This window comes from Physella acuta, unplaced genomic scaffold (genome assembly GCF_028476545.2).
Source record: "Physella acuta isolate Inbredline_101_S28 unplaced genomic scaffold, ASM2847654v3 ptg000550l, whole genome shotgun sequence".
Lineage (NCBI taxonomy): Eukaryota > Metazoa > Mollusca > Gastropoda > Physidae > Physella > Physella acuta.
In genome coordinates, this window is record NW_026732069.1 from 256,425 (window position 1) to 275,886 (window position 19,462).

Below are 19,462 nucleotides of genomic sequence, written 5' to 3' on the forward strand. Positions count from 1 at the left end.
CATTTAAAAAAAACCAAAGTCGATTTGATTGTTTTCATTTTATTACAGCAAAAGTAAAAAAAAAATTGGTAGAATTAGGTCATGTAGTTTTTAAAATATTAATTTATTTGAAAATTGTATCGGCAAAGATTTGAGAACAAATTTCTATGAAGTGGGGTATACAGAACATGGATCATGGAGTTGATATACACAATCAATATTTTCCTTACGTCAAACTCGATGTTATAACTTAGGCTTGATGAAAATAAATATGTGTTGCCTGAAACTAAAAATTACAACCTTAAACTTCTCTTGATTTGAAACTTTTATAACATAGACTTAAAAAATATGAATATCAATATTTTCTTATTTTAATGTATGTCTACTATTTTAGCTTGATGGTGTGCCTATGAATATTTTCTTTCTTTTACTCTAGCTTGATGGTGTGCCTATGATTATTTTCTTTCTTTTACTCTAGCTTGATGGTGTGCCTATGATTATTACTAACTGGAGCTATGAAAACACAGGCATATTTAAGAGAACAGATTTCCCATTACGTGCCATGACCCGCCACACGATACAAAACAAGGAGTGTCTGTTTGGTGGTTTTGTGTCTGCTAGTACGACAAATATTGGCAACGCTATACCCCTAGGGTTTGACTACAAGGTACGTGCAATTTTTTTCGTGTTTTACATTATTTAATAGATACGTTTGATAGAGCTTGTTCTTGCTGATACGAAGAGCTAGAGACCATTTCTTGTCTAAAATACTTCGAATGTTTTATGAATACATAACAGTTCAGAAAATGTATACGGCACTTTTCTGTGATAAGTGGGTATTTTGATAGTTTTTGATAACTTCGAACTTTTTAGCATCTGATGCTAATCTAGCATCAGGTAAATTGTCGTCAGCTACGAGTAAAAAGAAACTGACAAGATGAATAAACATTTGTTAGAATAAAAACAACATGCAGCAAACAGATATAAGATATAACCGTTATAAAACTGGGTGTTGTCTGTAGAATATCTTTTTTTTATCAGGTGACAAATTTTACAAGTGATTGCCAGTTGATGACCGTGTCTACTGCTATCAGCCAGTACATAACCACACCTACTCAAGTCAGTCAGCAAATGACCACGCCTACTCCTACCAGCCAGCAGATAAACACGCCCTATACGCCTAGTCAGTCGACACCAGTTAAGCAATTGATGACCACAACTACTCCTGTCAGCCAGTTGATGACCACGCCCACTCAAGTCAGCCAGTTGATGACCTCGCCTACTCCTGTCAGCCAGTTGATGACCACGCCCACTCAGGTCAGCCAGTTGATGACCACGCCTACTCCAGTCAACCAGTTGATGACTACGCCTACTCCAGTCAGCCAGTTGATGAACACGCCTACTCCAGTCAGTCAGTTGATGACCACGCCTACTCCAGTCAGTCAGTTGATGGACACGCCTACTCCTATCAGTCGCTTGATGACCACGCCTTCTAGCCAACTTGAATCAACTAAATTGACCACGTCTACCGATACTCAACAAACGACAACATCAACAGCAACAAACAACGTTTTAGAGACTGATTTGCCTGCAGCAGACACCAAACTTTTTTTGCTGCCGTCAACTCAGAAATAAAACAATGTCGTTGTACATGCACAAATAAACAGACAACACCCAATATTACATTGAATGTACAAACTAAAGAAACACTCACAGTACAAATAAAAGAACGCCTCAACGTCCCAAAGACCAATCTGACAGCGACTTTACAAAGAAAAAACTCCATGGACAACACGAGCCCAAGTTCTCAAACTCTCGGCCAGGTCATCTGTATCTCGTGTCTGTGTCTGGTCTTTGGTGTTGTGGTGTTGGCTGATGTTGTTCAAACTTTTCGATTTCTGTATTCTATTTTACGTTCTTGGTACAGAAACATAACCAATGCGGATTAAATAAATTGATAAACTAGGTATATTTACAAGTCGCTATAGATTGTTGATTTTGGTGTTCTTTCTCGTATATCTAGTATAGAGGAAAACATTGTAATCGTGCAAAAACCCGAAATATAAATTAAACAAAGTTCTTCGTTTTTCACCTACATGACCTGGAAAGCTGGAAATTTCATATATAGGTATTATTTATCGAATCAGTAGCTCTGTCTTAACATTTGAGTGATTTCTGGTAAACGCTAGTGATATTTAATATACATCCGGTTTCTCAAAAAAAAAACACGATAAATACAGCACAGTTTACGTTGGAACTAGAAAACGTCACAAATAATTATAAAATAGTGTCTGCATATGATGCTTTTTTTTTCTTTAGTGTTTGCGTGATGCGTTTGTGTTTTGGTTAATGTTTGCGTTTGCATTGTGTTTGTGTTGTGTTTTCTTTTGTGTTTATGTTTTCTTTTATGTTTGTGTTGTGTTTACGTTGTGTTTGTGTTTAGTTTTGTTCTGTTCATAAGTTGGTACATTTTAAAAGATTTACCGTGGCGGAGCACGAGTATGTAGCTATATATATATATATATATATATATATATATATATATATATATATATATATATATATATATATATATATATATATATTGCTATTTTTATCCATTTCAATCTTCATCACATAACTTATTTCTACCTTTAGTTAACTGGACTGTCTATCGACAAAATCTATATGTCGTAATAGATCGAAACGGGCGCCCGAAATTTTGAACAATTTTAACCGACCAATTTCTCTGAAATTCGTCACGTGGGTCAAGATGCAATGCAATATGACATTAGAGTCGACTTAATTGACTTAATTGACTTAATACTTGTGCTTCTCTTGCAGCACTATTATACGCGCGATATCAAGTTCAATTTGTGCGCAATAGTTTTCACGCTCTTATATTGTAAATAAAATGAACCGGGAGTGATCTGCCCTTAACTTGCCCGAATCTTCTTATATCACACTACGGGAGATGGCAACTCGGGATATAAACGTGATTTTTACAAGCTTTTATTAATCTATTTTTATTTACCTAAACTTTTAAAAATATAATAGAATCTCGTAGAAAAAAGAATTGTGCACCAAGTGACGCCAAACAAAATGTGTATAAAAGTGCGATATATTATTAGTACTTTATAAATTCACCTGTGTTTTTTGTTTTTTTGAAATCGGAAATAGCTGAAATTACTACTTCTTTTCATCAGAAATTACTCAAAATTTGATAGAAAAGGGAAAATTAGATTTTTTTATTTACATGTGAAATTTCATTTATCTATATGAAATAGTACTCAAGTTATAGGCTTTTGAAAAATTGAAAGTAGAAAAATTCTCACTTCCGGTTAGCGGAAATTGCTGAAAAGTTGATACACAACTACAATTTTGATATAATACTTAGGCTATATATTAAATTTCATCAACCTAGTTGTAACGGTACTCAAGTTACTGTGTTCACACACACACACACACATACACAGACATGCGGACAGAATTGTAGAACTCAGTTTTTCCGACTCAATTACGCATAAAACGCCTAAATTTTGATAAATCTAGATTTATTATTTTTGACCGATTAAAATAAGTCCCCTATAGGCCTACTTAGTATATGATGAAGTACTGTGGTGTAAAACGATGAAAACTGTCAACATTCCTTGTCATTTTGTGCATTATTGCAATACTTCCTCTATACTTTGTATAAGAGAAAGTAAAAAAGTAAAGTACTGAAATTCTTATCTGTTTAGTAATTTAAATAGAAATGTAGAATTATATATTTTTAAAAAAATCATTTATTGTTTTCATTTTTAGTTTATTATTAAATAAAAGCATGTTATTAAAACGTTTATTATTATTTTTTATTAATAAGTTCAATAGAATCGGGAGAGCGCTAAGAATATTTCCAAGAACATGCATTCACTGAATAAAGAAACAGATATTTTAAAAAAAAAAGGTGTTCAATTTTTGGTTGAGTTAAAATAGTTTGGCATTTTCGACCCACGACAAATAGATACAAGTTGACTTATATTAGGGGCAAGCACTCGGTGTAAATCAGGTCCAAATATTTTCGCAGTTATCATCGCCAGAGCTGACTGGTCGAATCTGTAAAAACAAAAAAATGAAGTGTTTATATATATACATATATATATATATATATATATATATATATATATATATATATATATATATATATATATATATATATATATATATATATATATATATATATATATATATATATATATATATATATATATATATATATATATATCAATGTATGTATGTTTGTATTTTATCCATTGCTACACCTTTCATCGGATCGCCATAAAACTTTTGGAAGTTGTTGAGAATACTCCTGTAGAGGTATCTGTGGATAAATGTTTCAAATTCGCAGGGATGGTGGCCCTCAATACACGGTATGTATAAAAAATAAAAGTCGGATGCTGTATGACACCGTTCATCCAAATGCCATGAAACTTTGGGGAGTAGATGAGAATACGCACGATAAGATTTCTGCGGGAAAAAAACATTAAAAGATTACTTATGGGCAGTGGCCGGTATGGTGCAATTTTGGTCAATACACGATTTGGCGCACTGAGTTCCAGAGCGGTTAACTGGGCACTTTGCATCCTTTAATCAGGTGTCTTGTCTAGCGAGTGAGAGGTTCTGCTAAATTCAGCGGTAAAATTGCAACATGCACAACCGCCGACGCACAGTGCTCCCCTGCTAGCATTATGGCGCCGAAGTGTATATATATATATATATATATATATATATATATATATATATATATATATATATATATATATATATATATATACATATATATATATATATATATATATATATATATATATATATATATATATATATATATATATATATATATATTCAAACAATAACAATTAAAATGCCTTCATCAACATTTAAACTTTTAGGCCCCAAAGTTGATCTCAACTGACCTGTGACATCTGTGATACTTGTACTCGCCAGAACACAACTTGACCGTTTTAGGTGGGATAACCGGACACATGCACTGTGGCTCAATGGCACACCTAGCCCATGGCTCCATAATTGCCCGGATGTTAAAGCTGTCCTTCCTGTACACGGAGAGGCCTGAAAGGATCTGAGGGAATATGTCGAAGGCACAAGGCTCCTCCCCAAAGTAGTTGAAAGTCTGATCATAAAAAGGCAATGTTAGTATACTAGTCGTACCAAGTTATTAAAGTTTATATAACAGTAATTTAAAATCCATCCTCACCTCATCTATGAACGCCAAATAATATGTGCACAAGAGTGCGGAATATTATTAGTATTCTATAAATTCACATGTGTATTTTTGAGAAATCGGAAATAGCGTAAATTACTACTTCCGGTCGACGGAAATTACTCAAAATTTAATAGGAGGCAGATAATTATATCTTTTACCTACATGTGAAATTTCATTATCTGTCTAAAATAGTACTAAAATTATAGGCTTTTGAAAAATTCAAAGTAGAAAAAGTTCCACTTCCGATAATCGGAAATCGCTCAAAAGTTAGATACGGATTTACGATTTTGATATAATACTTATAAATGAAATTTCATCAATCTAGCTGTAACGGTACTCAAGTTATCGTGTTTACAGACACACACACACAGGCACACAGACACACATAAACACACACATACATACGGAAAAGATTGCAAAACTATGTTTTTCCGACTCAGGGAACCCTAAAACGTCAATATTTAAAAAAAAATATCGATTTTCTTTGCACGATTACAAGACTTTCTCTATATTTCAGATATACGAGAAAGTAAAAATTGATCGAAGTGGAAAGTATCTGGAAAGTTTGAACGAAATTGCTGCATTAGAAGTGGTCAAAGCTGAGTTACAATAATTGCCACAAACCCACAAACAAATAAACAAGGTTGCAAACTAAATAGAAGATTGGAAAAAGAATACCTTTTTTCTTATTTCAAGTAAATTAAATGTTACTATTTAGGTTTTTTAATACTTGTTCTATACATTACTTATAAATACTTAATGCATAATGCTTGACAGTGAATTTTAAATAACCCCAAGTACCACGTAGTGGTAGTTCACTTTCCAAAACAACAGTGGTACCTTGAGGTACGAGTTTATTTCGTTCCTTAATATGGCTAGGATGTCAAATTGTTCGTATCTCAAATCATTTAAGTGAAATATAAGTGAAATGCATTTAATCTACTTCAATTCCTAAAATGCCACGCGATTTGTTTGATTCTAAATTTAGTGTATTCTTTACTGTTCTAAATAAAGAAGTTTATCGGCTATTCTTAAAAGAAGAAATTCACAAAAAAAACAACGTATTGTCACATCAACAACAACGTATTGTTACATTGGTGTCACAAGTGGTCAACATTAATAAACGATTGTGAATGTGTGACGAGGTACGTAAGGATATGGTGTCTGCGCTTGGGTCTACTTGCTGGAAAAAATATATGAAATCAGTCTTTGTGCTGCTGTGCTAATAAGTATTCGTCCGTCGTCGTGAATATATTCTTCTTCGTATACGTTGTGAAAGTGGTCGTCCTTGTGTATTTAGACGTGCAATAAACCAAGGAATGAACCAATGCGGTCCAGTTCAATCATTCATATTAGATCGTTATTGTCTATAGATGTACGTTGTCACACAAGGTCGACCCCGTCCCAAACTCGCATCGCGAGAGTGTTGCCCCTAATTCCTCCCGCCTCCACACACACATACCTATTTCTTTAATGCTGGCTTTCATATGCATAGTACAGCTGATGAAAAATGCACCAAAATTCCGTAAAATCTGTGACGTCATCGAGACCGTATTGACACTTTTATAATATATTTCTTGTAAGAAATACTACGTGACGGTGTGTGTCTGGGGGTGGGGGGACAGGATTGAGAAAGTCGTACACCCGGCTCACCTGTATGAGAGTATGCAAGGGTATCCGGACCTTGCCATCCACCCGGAAGATTTGGACTCCAATGTCCCACCCCCTGTCTAACACCTGTTGGATGCGGTCTGTCCATCTGATGGAGGCGTCTTGGTAAACAAGAAGTCTCCTAGCTTTTTCAAAAGCAGCCTGTGAAGTGGGGACACATGAATAAAACCATGGATACAAGTAACTTTAAATAATCTAATATGCAGTTTTATGGTTTTTTTAGTTATGTAGACGCAGCTTCTAAGAAAAGTATTTCAAATGTACGTATAGCATTATGTGTAAGCAAGTAGGCTCTAGGAACTCTACCCTCTTTGTATGAGTCATCAGAAAAGTACAAACTAACATATATCTTTTTCAAATGATTTAGAAAATGTATACTTTTTTTAGTTTATGTTTAGAGTTGTGGCTATATTACAGAAATATGTATGACGCCTCCCCAACCGTATTCCGTGCTGCTTTGATCACTTGGTGAAGGTCTGAACTCTTCATGTTATCGAATGTGTGATGCCTATTTCAAACAACGATACTATTTAGTAATGAGAGTTGCTTTTGTAGATGTTCCTTACTCCGTCTATAGTTTTCGGTGGTTGTATCTAGTTTTCCATGTTGCTTTTTGATGGGGTTTGTCTGGTCCTAGAACTTTTAGAATCGTGCGACTGGGTCAATGAGTAAGCGTTTAAACTTTCATTATTATTCAAGGGATGGTGGCTGGTGGCTAGACTTCAAAAGTGGCAGTGGGAGCACGATCACTCGGGTCTCGTCTTGTTATTACTTTATGATCTTGAGCTTTAGTCCCCTTGGTTTGAAGCTTTGAGCTCTACCTCTCTATCATTCGTCCACCACCATCTTTTCTCGAGACAAATAGGGCAGACCAAGTAGAGTATATGAAGGCATAGTGTGTTCAGCACTTTATTTCTCTCACATGAGTTGGGTACCCATCAGAGCTAGTTGAACATTATACTGACTTGAACCCTGATTCGAGACTTTCCAGTTAGCAGTCAAGCTCTTTATCGCTGGGCCACGCCGTCCCTCTACCACACGCATACACCAAAAGAAAACGTAATGTCCTCTAATGACTAAACTTGTTAACGATATTGTAAACGGTAGCTTACTCTTATCAGCAGAGGTTTCCAAGCATAGCAATGTAATTCTCTGACGTGGGCTGGAAAATTTTCATAGGGAAAAGTCACAACTCGACACCGGCAGTGTTTTTCTGTCTGGGTTAAAAGACATAAAACACTTGGTTAAATACATTTCAACGTCGGTTCCCAGAAAAATGCGCAATCGGAAAACTGCACAACGAGAAACTGGCGAAAATAAACACTGATCATAATAATACACTTTATTTTTGTCTCATTCTTGGAAATGTTTTATTATGCTACAATGTAGATCTACATGTGGTCATTGCTTTTTATTGTATATAAATGCTCGATTAAAGAAAACAAAAATGTCTTTGCGCACTTTCCTGTGCGCAGTTTTCTAATTCGCAGTTTTCCGTTGCGCATCTTTCCGGTGACCTCCAACGACCAGCATGTATCAAGCTTCGAGAAAACATAAAATTTCTGATTCTCATATCAAACTTTTCCATGGTTTGAGTGATGCCGCATTTTCAATTCGGGCATGTTTAACGCAGCAACTAGTTAAAACTAGGTAGTTAGCACTTGCTAATTCCAGTCAACAAGTCAGCGAGGGGTCAGTTATGTTATAACTCAGAGACATGTAATCAACCATGCAAGCTGAAGACAGTGAAGGTCCCATTTGTAAACATTCAAAAATGCATCGAGGTCTCCTTGAAAGTGCCAACTTTATATTTATAATTGTACTCAAAGAGTACCCGACTATAAAACACTTGTTTTTTTTAACTGTACTCTTATACAAGGTTAGGTACTTAATTGTTCATATATGCTAGCACTCAAAAGGGTACGTGGTAGTTACACTTCTTAAGGCGTGGACTACGCTTCTCCAACGAACTCAATATCTAGAAAAACCTAAACTCCCACGTTGTAGCATCACCCATGTCCTTTCTACTGATCTACCTCAAGTGACTAGGTTCTAACTCATTCACTAGCTTTCTGTGGTTTTCAATCTCATAAATTTATCTGGTTTGCGTAAGTTATAACCCATCTATGTACATCTTTTCGTAGCGATTATATCATTAAGTAATTTTTATATTCCAAATAAGTGTGTATTTAAACCTTTGACAAAGCCCCATCGACTCACCATGATCCTCTGCTCCTCTGTTAAACCAATGTCGAAGAGAACAACGGTGAAATTGTTGACACGAGGATACACCGTCTTGTGCAGGCTATAGAACATGTCCTGCATCTCGTCGTAGTGATTGGAGGAGCTGGCGGACACGAAGATGACGTCACTCTCAGGGATGGCCTGGCCCATGGAGAGAATCAAACGACGCTGATGTTCGGAGAGCGTCAGGTTTGGTGACGTCAGAATGTCCAGCAACCGGGTCTCGGGGTCAGGGTTCAAAGGTCGTGTACAGTTTGATATGCAAGCACCTGTTCAATACATATTATTCAAAATACTATTCATACCTAACCTAACCTAACCTAACCTAACCCACCCAACCCAACCTAACCAAACCAAACCAAACCAAACCAAACCTAACCTTAACTAACGTAACCTAATCTAACCTAACCTAACCTAACCTAACCTAACCTAACCTAACCTAACCTAACCTAACCTAACCTAACCTAACCCAACCTAACCTAACTTAACCTAACCTAACCTAAATTACCATGGATTGATAGTTTAATAGTTACGATGCGGGTTGTACGGGTTTGAGACACATCATGTCAATGTTTGTTTGTTTTCTTTTGGTTTTTTTTTGTCTTTTAGATGTGAATGATAGAGTTGTCTATCGGGAGTTGGCGGGATACGGGACAGATGAAGCAGAGTTCATCTGTTTCTTTGTTCTTAGTATATGAAGGTATAGTGTGGTCAGAACCATGCTCAGCCGAAATCTTTTTAAAAGACAATAACATGTTGCCTGAGGTGTGACGTCTTTTTGAATGTGGGGTCTGGCTTTTTTTTTAATTTGTGTGAAAGTTGGAAGGGAAGAAATGATAAAACTCATCAAACAAACTCGACGTCATTTATGGATGACGCCCAAAACACACGGTTATTCAAGAATAACGGGTAGTCTCGTAAATACTAAAAACACCGCGATATAAAACATATACTTTTCAAACCTGACTGTCTATAGAGCAAGTGAAGTAGAGTTCACTTGTTTCTGTGTAAAATAAACCGGGAGTGATCTCCCCTAAACTTTCTCGAATATTCTTATATAACTTGGAATATAGACATGATTTTTAATTACTTAAACTTTTAAAAATAGAATAGAATCTCATAGAAAAAAGAATTGCGCACCAAGCGAAGGCCAAAACAAAATGTGTATAATAGTGCGCAATATTATTAGTACTTTATAAATTTACATGCGTTTTTTTAGAAATCGTAAATCGCTCAAAATTTGATACGGATCTACGATTTTGATAAAATACGTATAAATGAAATTTCAATAACCTAGCTGTAACGGTACTCAAGTTATCGTGTTTACACACACAGACACACACACACAGACAGACACACAGACATACGGACAAGATTGCAAAATTATTTTTTTCCGTATCAGTGAGATGTAAAACGTCGAGATTTGCAAAAATCTCGATTTTTTTGCACGATTACAAGACTTTCACTATACTTCGTATATACGAGAAAGTAAAAAAATACTGGAAACCATATTTTACATAAAATTTAAATACACTTGACCGGCTTGCCAGCTTGGAATACAACTTCTCCAGGCAAGAAATAAGCTACAAACATTTTTTAAACTCGTTAATATCAGGCAACAATAAATGTGCTTGGGCGTTTTTTTGTGATTTGTTTTCTCATAATGGATATACCTTACAATGAAATTACTAGGATAGGAAATAATTTAATTTCAAATTGTAATATATATATATATATATATATATATATATATATATATATATATATATATATATATATATATATATATATATATATATATATATATATATATATATATATATTGGAGACATAAGACAATTTCTGCTGGGGAGCCTTGATTTATCTAGTTACGCCACTATTTACATAAAAGTATACAAAAACTTCATCGGAAAGTTTAGCGAGTAGGGATTGAACAAGCCTACTGTATACCTTGTGATTCGTTACTGCAGGTGGCAGTGTATAAGATCCGCTTCATGTCCGTGTCTTTCGAGATTATTTCGTGAAGTCGTGCGATCGAATCCCCGATAGTCGCATCGTACAGCATGGCATTGATCACTGGTACGTAAAAAAAAAACAGTTTAAAACTTTTTTTATATCGTCCGAATTGTAGGACATACTTTATGTGTTACTCTTAAAAGAAACTGGTTGGTTTGGTGTTTACTTAACCCCTATCCTAGGGACAGACCATATCAAAAGTTTTTAAAAAAGATGTTTCTATTGATTGGGGCCTATGACACAGTCACAGCCCTTGTAACCATTTGTACCTGTTTTCAGACTATAAAATCTTTGTTTTATAACATCTCTCGCTCTGGTTTTTAATCTCTTAAATTTATCTGGTTTACGTAACATATAACCCATCTATCCACATCTTTTCGTAACGAGTATATCATAAAGTATATATATATATATATATATATATATATATATATATATATATATATATATATATATATATATATATATATATATATATCATCTTCATGATGTTGTAGTTACCTTTTGAAGAAATGAAGTAGCTCATGTTCCTGAGCGAGAGAAACTGGTACAGTAGAATCACAGTAAAAACTAGACTGGTACCGACTACTGCACTGACGGCTGAAAGTATTACCGAAAAAAAGAATTAACCCATAAACAATATTTTTTTTGCTTTAAATATGTAATTCGTCATTTTAAAAAAAAAGGTTTTAGTTAATTTATATTTCATGTAGAAAACGTTTTTCATATTCCGTCCAACATACTTTCCTTGGAAAATAAATTTAGTTTCATGGTAAGATATTTTAAACTAACACACAAAAAACGTGGTTTTATAATTTATTGTATTTAAAAAAATTGAATTCCCATTTCGGAAAATAAGTAGGCTATACGCAACAACTTGTCAAACAATGGCCTAAGGAGAAACCGAAAAAAAATCTGTATTCTAAAACCAACAGCTATTAATTTTTCCCGCATTTAGCCTTGAGTTATCAATGTCAACACCTGATGACGGTAAAGAAAACGGTGTTGACGCATTAAAGAACAGATTAAAGATGGGAAAGAACTGCGATAAAAGTCATAACTTATTGGATTTTAATATTGATATTAGGCTTTTGTACATTTAGTTATAGAGACTGCTGATGATAAAACAGTACACACTTACCCCCCCTCCCCCTAAATAACCTTCTCTTAAATATGCTTATTAGCTGACATCCTATAATTTAAGTTATAACCTCCAATTTTATAAAAAACTAAAGTTTATTGATTTATTGGTTATAAAAAGTTTAAATCTTTACCAAAACCTAAACCTAAATATAAACATAAACCTAAACTTAAAGCTAAAAATAAACCTAAGCGTAAATATAAACCTAAACTTAAGCCTAAGTGTAAATCTAAAACTAAAATTAAAACTTAAAGTAAAACCAACCCTTAACCAAAAACTGAACCTTATCTAATAGATATATTGCAATACCTTTACAGTTTACGCTACCGTTTCAAAAATACATATTTTCAATTTCACAAACCTAGCCACACTAAGTGACCCATCGATATTGATATTCTAGCTTGATCTGGGGCTTGTTTGTCACAGATATTTGTTACTTTTTAAAACCTGACATTAAAGATCATTTCTCAATGTCCTGTTTACTAGACAAAAAATCAATACATGTCGTTATTTTTTAACACTGAATTGTTGCATGGTTAATTCAATAGTAGAAAGCTCGGAGGCTTATTTTCACATTGGCCGTTTTAAAATAAACAAATAAAACAACAATTTAATAACAGCATTTAAAAAAGCAATAGCATAGTAACGACATAGCAGTAACACAGCACTAAAATGTGGAATAAAGAAATAATATTACATATTGATAATACAAGATGAGATAAAATAAGAATATAATAGATGAATGAGAAATGATTCAATTAGCCAGTTAGAGAGGTCATTAAATAATTGTTGTTTTAGTTTAGTTTTGAATATATTTTCAGATCTAGATAGTTTCGTTTTATTAGGAAGATTGTTTCACAAATTAGAACCAGAGTAGTATGACATTATGTTGTCAATTCCAATTTGTCCACACATTTAATACTCATTTTTTAAATTTTTAACGTAGTAATATGAATAGGGCTCGTATTAACTGGGCGGAAGCCAAGTTGTATAGTAGTCACCTCTTTCTTGTGTCCTTCAGCTGTGTGGAGATAGGCGGGGTCTTATCCATGGTTTTATATTTGTCCCTTCTCATTTTAGGCGTTGTGCTTGCATTTCCTAGACGCAATAATCCATTATAGACATTTTATTTATTTGGAAATAACAGTATGTTTTTTTTTTAAATCTATTATCAATTAATTGATTTTCATTTTTCACTTCAATCAAAAATAAAAGGATAGATATTTGAGACATTGACTTAAGTATTCGATTTTCCAATCAATTTAATATTTAATAAAAACATGCATTTTGTATTTGGTTATTCTTTTTTTTAAGTGAAAGTGTTAAGTGATACTAAGTTACACGGGGAGAAGGTGGTGAGAGATGGAGAGTGATAATCGATTATTTTCAGCTATGGAGCAGAGGTGAATCTGGGGGGGGGGGGGATTAAAGCTCATTTAAACTGCAATTTTTAATTATAAACATAGTTAAGAAATTTAACGGCTACGAGCTTTTGCATAGTGATTTAACTATTTTCTACCTTGATTGGGTAACTGTAAAACATATACCCTTAAGAAACCGGGGTGCTTTATTTTTGTGACTAAAGTCAAAAGGATATACACTGGAACGTGTAAGTAAATGAATTACTTAACACTTAAAATGGAAATCAATTATAGTAACGCTTACTATACGATTTCTCTAGCCAGTTTTGACAAGACGCGACTAGTTCTTTGTACGATTTTTACTTGATAATTTTACATGATTTTATTTTGTCTTGCATGTTAGCCAACTGATGACAACGCCTACCCCTGTAATTAGTTTGGTGACAATAAAAACATGCCTACCTCAGTCAGCTAGCTGATTTCACAGAAAACTGCTGAATGCAATCTGATGACCACGCCTACCCATGTCAGTAAACTGATGACCACGCCTACAGTGTTTCTTCCAGACTTTTTTCTCCGGGGGGGGCGCTTGAAATCTTCGGGGGGGCGGTAAACTTTCTTCGGGGGGGCGGACACTGTTAAAAGTATATATTTTCTATATAAAATATATAAATTTCATTTCGTTCGGGGGGGCGGTAAAAATTTTTCGGGGGGGCTTCGCCCCCCCGAAGAGATGCCTGGAAGAAACTCTGCACGCCTACCCACCTTAGCCTGTTGATGAATACGCCTACTGATGCTAAGCAATTGGTGACCACACCTACTCATGTCAGTAAACTTATAACCACGCCTTTTGCCATCAGTCAATAATCCCTGCTACTCCTACAGTCAGGTAATGACCACGCCTACCCCTGTAAACCAGCTTATAAGCACGCCTATTCCTATCACGTCATCTAATCAGCTTGAATCAACTAATTTGACCACGCAAACTGATACTCAACAAACGATATCATCAAAAGCAGCAAACAGCGTTTCAGAAACTGACCTACCTGCAGCAGACACCAAGCTTTTCGCTGCCCTCAACTCAGAATTAAAACAATGTCGTTGTACATGTACAAATAAACAGATAACACCCAATATCACATTGAATGTACAAACTAAAGAAACCCTCACAGTACAAATAAAAGAACGCCTCAACGTCCCAAAGACCAATCTGACAGCGACTTTACAAAGAAAAAACTCCATGGACAACACGAGCCCAAGTTCTCAAACTCTCGGCCAGGTCATCTGTATCTCGTGTCTGTATCTGGTCTTTGGTGTTGTGGTGTTGGCTGATGTTCTTCAAACTTTTCGATTTATGTATTCTATTTTACGTTCTTGCTATAAACACAAAATCAAAATGGTTTGTGAAAACAATCTCCGAGATATGTTTTTTTTTTCAATTCATTTGCAGTTTTGCAGCGACGTTAAATGTTTCATACCGTATTAATTAAATGTCTAAATTAGTAAAGATACTGTTTGGAATAAAATGTAGTTCTGAAAAATTAAAATACATATTCGCCAATAACCTTTGCCATTTCTAATTCGGAAAACAGTAAAGTAAAAGGGAGACAACGCAATGAAAGTTACAGAGCTATACATTTTAATAATTTTTAAAACAGGTGTTTACAAACATTGGCATGAATCGAATAAAACAATTAAATAATATTGTTATTTAGAAAATATTAAAATATAAGTATGTACTAAAGCTAATATACATTAAAATGTTCTCGTTTTTTTAATATGAAAACAGTGACTTAAATGTATACTTTTTTCTGTAAATAATGATTTATTCGTCTTTTCAATGTTAAAATCATGGCGTTGTCGGTACGAATATAATTTAAAGATAAAATATTTATTTTAAGTAAAGAGTTCAAATGGTCACGTATCCCACAAAAGTAATGAAAATAAACCGGGAGTGATCTCCCCTAAACTTTCTCGAATATTTTCATATTACTTGGAATATAGACATGATTTTTAATTACCTAAACTTTTAAAAATAGAATAGAATCTCATACAAAAAAGAATTACGCATCAAGCGAACGCCAAAACAAAATGTGCATAATAGTGCGCAATATTATTAGTACTTTATAAATTTACACGCGTTTTTTGAGAAATCGGAAATAGCGTAAATTAGTACTTCCGGTAAACAGAAATTACTCAAAGTTTGATATAAGGTAGAGAATTAGATCTTTTACTTACATGTAACTTTTCATTTATCTATCTGAAATAGTACTCAAGTTATAGGCTTTTGAAAAATTCAAAGTAGAAAAAGTACCACTTCCGGTTATCGGAAATCGCTCAAAAGTTGATAAGGATTTACGATTTTGATAAAATACTTATATATGAAATTCCATCAACCTAGCTGTATCGGTATTCAAGTTATCATTTTTACACACACAGACACACACAGAGACACACAGACATACGGACAAGATTTGCAAAATTATGTTTTTCCGTATCGGTTTGGTGTAAAACGTCGTGATTTGTATAAACCTCGATTTTTTTTATTTTTTTTTTGCACGATTACAAGACTTTCTCTATACTTCGTATATACGAGAAAGTAAATAATTATCATTAAAAATAAATAAAAAAACATGTTTTCTGATTGAACTAAAAAATAGCAGAAGAGGGAAAGTACCGAACCTTGTTTTTATCAAATTACAATTACTAGGTTATGTCCCTTTTTAGTACAAATCAATAGGCGTTTAAATGATCAATAAAATTTTTCCAATGATCAATTTAGTAATAATAATAATTGAATATTGTATTGTCATCGGAAACAAAGCTTCCATAAAAATTTCAGCGCGCTAGCTAACTGGGAAGTGCCCGAAATTTCGATCGCAAGATTTGATAGAAAGACAAACAAACAAACAAACAGACGCGAAAGCAAGTTAAAGAAAACGTGGGAAAATGGAAAAAAAAAACAAAAATAAAACGATAACATATTTATTAAAACTATAATTATAAGCCATAAGAAAAATTACTATTGTAAATCTGTACAATCCTCACAAGTCGATGAAGAAAACTGTTACACTAAAGCGAACATGCAAGGCAAACTGACGCTGTAAATTACATGTCTGAGGCAAAAAAAAGGAGAATTAAAAAAAAAAGAAAAATTAGTAAATTTCATGTGACACTCAGAAACAATATGATAGCATTGGAAGGAACTGACTGGTCACTTGACATTCAGCTGACCGTAGGTCAAGGTTAAAAAAAAGGGTGTTTATCAGCCTACCGTGTAGGACACAGTTGAATGTCAAAAAGCAGTTGGAGATAAGAGTACAGTTACGAATAATTTGATATGTGCCTATATTTGAATGAACTGAGAAAGAGTACAGTTAGGAATAATTTGTTGTGTGTCTTTTTTTGAATGAACTGAGATAGAGTACAGTTAGGAATAATTTGTTGTGTGTCTTTATTTGAATGAACTGAGATAGAGTACAGTTAGGAATAGCTTGTTGTGTGTCTTTATTTGAATGAACTGAGATAGAGTACAGTTAGGAATAGTTTGTTGTGTGTCTTTATTTGAATGAACTGGGATAGAGTACAGTTAGGAATAATTTATTGTGTGTCTTTATTTGAATGAACTGAGATAGAGTACAGTTAGGAATAGCTTGACGTGAGATGTGAATAAACCGTAATATGATTTGAACTTGTCATTCTGCCGTTGTGTTGTAAACTGGAGTAATATTACAGGCCTTAACAAAGCTAAGTGAAGAAGAAAGTCGATGACCTGACACATATATAATAAAACCTTAGACTTCTCCCACCACACTGTGGTTGTTGGGTATGTTTCAGCAAGAAGATAAGTTGTAACAAAACGGTTTTTGTTCCCACTGTTGGTGTATGGCTTGCAGGAAAATGATCCCATGTTGCTACAAGTTCGAGTAATCCAAGGAAATAGCCATTGAGAGTAGAACACACTGGTTCATTATCTGATCTGAGAGGTAATCTATGTTTTTAATTAGTAATTATTATTGTCACAACTCATTCAAAAACACTTTCCAGTACTGTCGTATTTTATTTATCTGTTCACTTTTCCTATTTGTTGACACTGCTATGATGCATGAAAGTCTAAGACCCCCCCCCCCACACACACATGCATCATAGTAATAAACAGCTTTGTTGAATTGTTTCCTCGCTTGTATTAGGCGTTGTAGACATAAGACATTAGAGTATTTGTCTTATTCTCAATGAGAAATCAGAAAAATAATAGCCTAAATAATAATTAGTCCTCCTCATGTAACTTAAAAGAATCACGTGTTTGGTACCATAGAGTCAATGTGGCTCATAGTACCACGGGGTCACTGTGGCCCATAAGAACACGGGATCAGTGGGGCCCATAGTACCACGGGGTAAGTGTGGCCCATAGTACCACGGGGTCAGTGTGGCCAATAGTACCACGGGGTCAGTGTGGCCCATAGTACCACGGGGTCAGTGTGGCCCATAGACCATAGAGTCAGTGTGGCCTATAGTACCACGGGGTCAGTGTGGCCCATAGTACCACGTGGTCAATGTGGCCCATAGTACCACGTGGTCAGTGTGGCCCATAGTACCACGGGGTCAGTGTGGCCCATAGTACCACGTGGTCAGTGTGGCCCATAGTACCACGGGGTCAGTGAGGCCCATAGTACCATAGAGTCAGTGTGGCCCATAGACCATAGAGTCAGTGTGGCCCATAGTACCACGTGGTCAGTGTGGCCCATAGTACCACGGGGTCAGTGTGGCCCATAGTACCACGGGGTAAGTGTGGCCCATAGTACCACGGGGTCAGTGTGGCCTATAGTACCACGGGGTCAGTGTGGCCTATAGTACCACGGGGTCAGTGTGGCCCATAGTACCACGGGGTCAGTGTGGCCCATAGTACCACGGGGTCAGTGTCGCCCATAGTACCACGGGGTCAGTGTGGCCCATAGACCATAGAGTCAGTGTGGCCTATAGTACCACGGGGTCAGTGTGGCCCATAGTACCACGTGGTCAGTGTGGCCTATAGTACCACGGGGTCAGTGTGGCCTATAGTACCACGGGGTCAGTGTGGCCCATAGTACCACGGGGTCAGTGTGGCCCATAGTACCACGGGGTCAGTGTGGCCCATAGTACCACGGGGTCAGTGTGGCCCATAGACCATAGAGTCAGTGTGGCCTATAGTACCACGGGGTCAGTGTGGCCCATAGTACCACGTGGTCAATGTGGCCCATAGTACCACGTGGTCAGTGTGGCCCATAGTACCACGGGGTCAGTGTGGCCCATAGTACCACGTGGTCAGTGTGGCCCATAGTACCACGGGGTCAGTGAGGCCCATAGTACCATAGAGTCAGTGTGGCCCATAGACCATAGAGTCAGTGTGGCCCATAGTACCACGTGGTCAGTGTGGCCCATAGTACCACGGGGTCAGTGTGGCCCATAGTACCACGGGGTAAGTGTGGCCCATAGTACCACGGGGTCAGTGTGGCCTATAGTACCACGGGGTCAGTGTGGCCTATAGTACCACGGGGTCAGTGTGGCCCATAGTACCACGGGGTCAGTGTGGCCCATAGTACCACGGGGTAAGTGTGGCCCATAGTACCACGGGGTCAGTGTGGCCAATAGTACCACGTGGTCAGTGTGGCCTATAGTACCATAGAGTCAGTGTGGCCTATAGTACCATAGTGTCAGTGTGGCCCATAGTACCACGGGGTCAGTGAGGCCCATAGTACCACGGGGTAAGTGTGGCCCATAGACCATAGAGTCAGTGTGGCCTATAGTACCACGGGGTCAGTGTGGCCTATA

At 35.9% G+C, this 19,462-nt stretch overlaps 1 protein-coding gene across 1 annotated transcript; it reads right to left on the reverse strand.

Moving 5' to 3' along the window:
- Positions 1-3,789: 3,789 nt before the first annotated feature.
- LOC131946304 (uncharacterized) lies at positions 3,790-12,044 on the reverse strand. Its single transcript, XM_059306997.1, has 8 exons — positions 11,896-12,044; positions 11,654-11,752; positions 11,087-11,212; positions 9,113-9,405; positions 8,005-8,109; positions 6,875-7,033; positions 4,914-5,128; positions 3,790-4,053 (listed from the first exon to the last, which is right to left on the reverse strand). Exons 1-8 carry the CDS (start codon positions 11,921-11,923, stop codon positions 3,909-3,911), a joined length of 1,170 nt encoding a protein of 389 aa, XP_059162980.1. The 5' UTR covers positions 11,924-12,044; the 3' UTR covers positions 3,790-3,908.
- Between the last annotated feature and the right edge of the window lie 7,418 nt (positions 12,045-19,462).

Excerpts from the sequence above, each read along its gene's own strand:
- LOC131946304 (XM_059306997.1), bottom strand. The coding sequence starts at position 11,923 with ATGAAACTAAATTTATTTTCCAAGGAAA. Across the intron at positions 11,753-11,895 it reads AAATTTATTTTCCAAGGAAA|CCGTCAGTGCAGTAGTCGGT; the intron begins GTATGTTGGACG and ends TAATACTTTCAG. Across the intron at positions 11,213-11,653 it reads CTACTTCATTTCTTCAAAAG|TGATCAATGCCATGCTGTAC; the intron begins GTAACTACAACA and ends TTTACGTACCAG.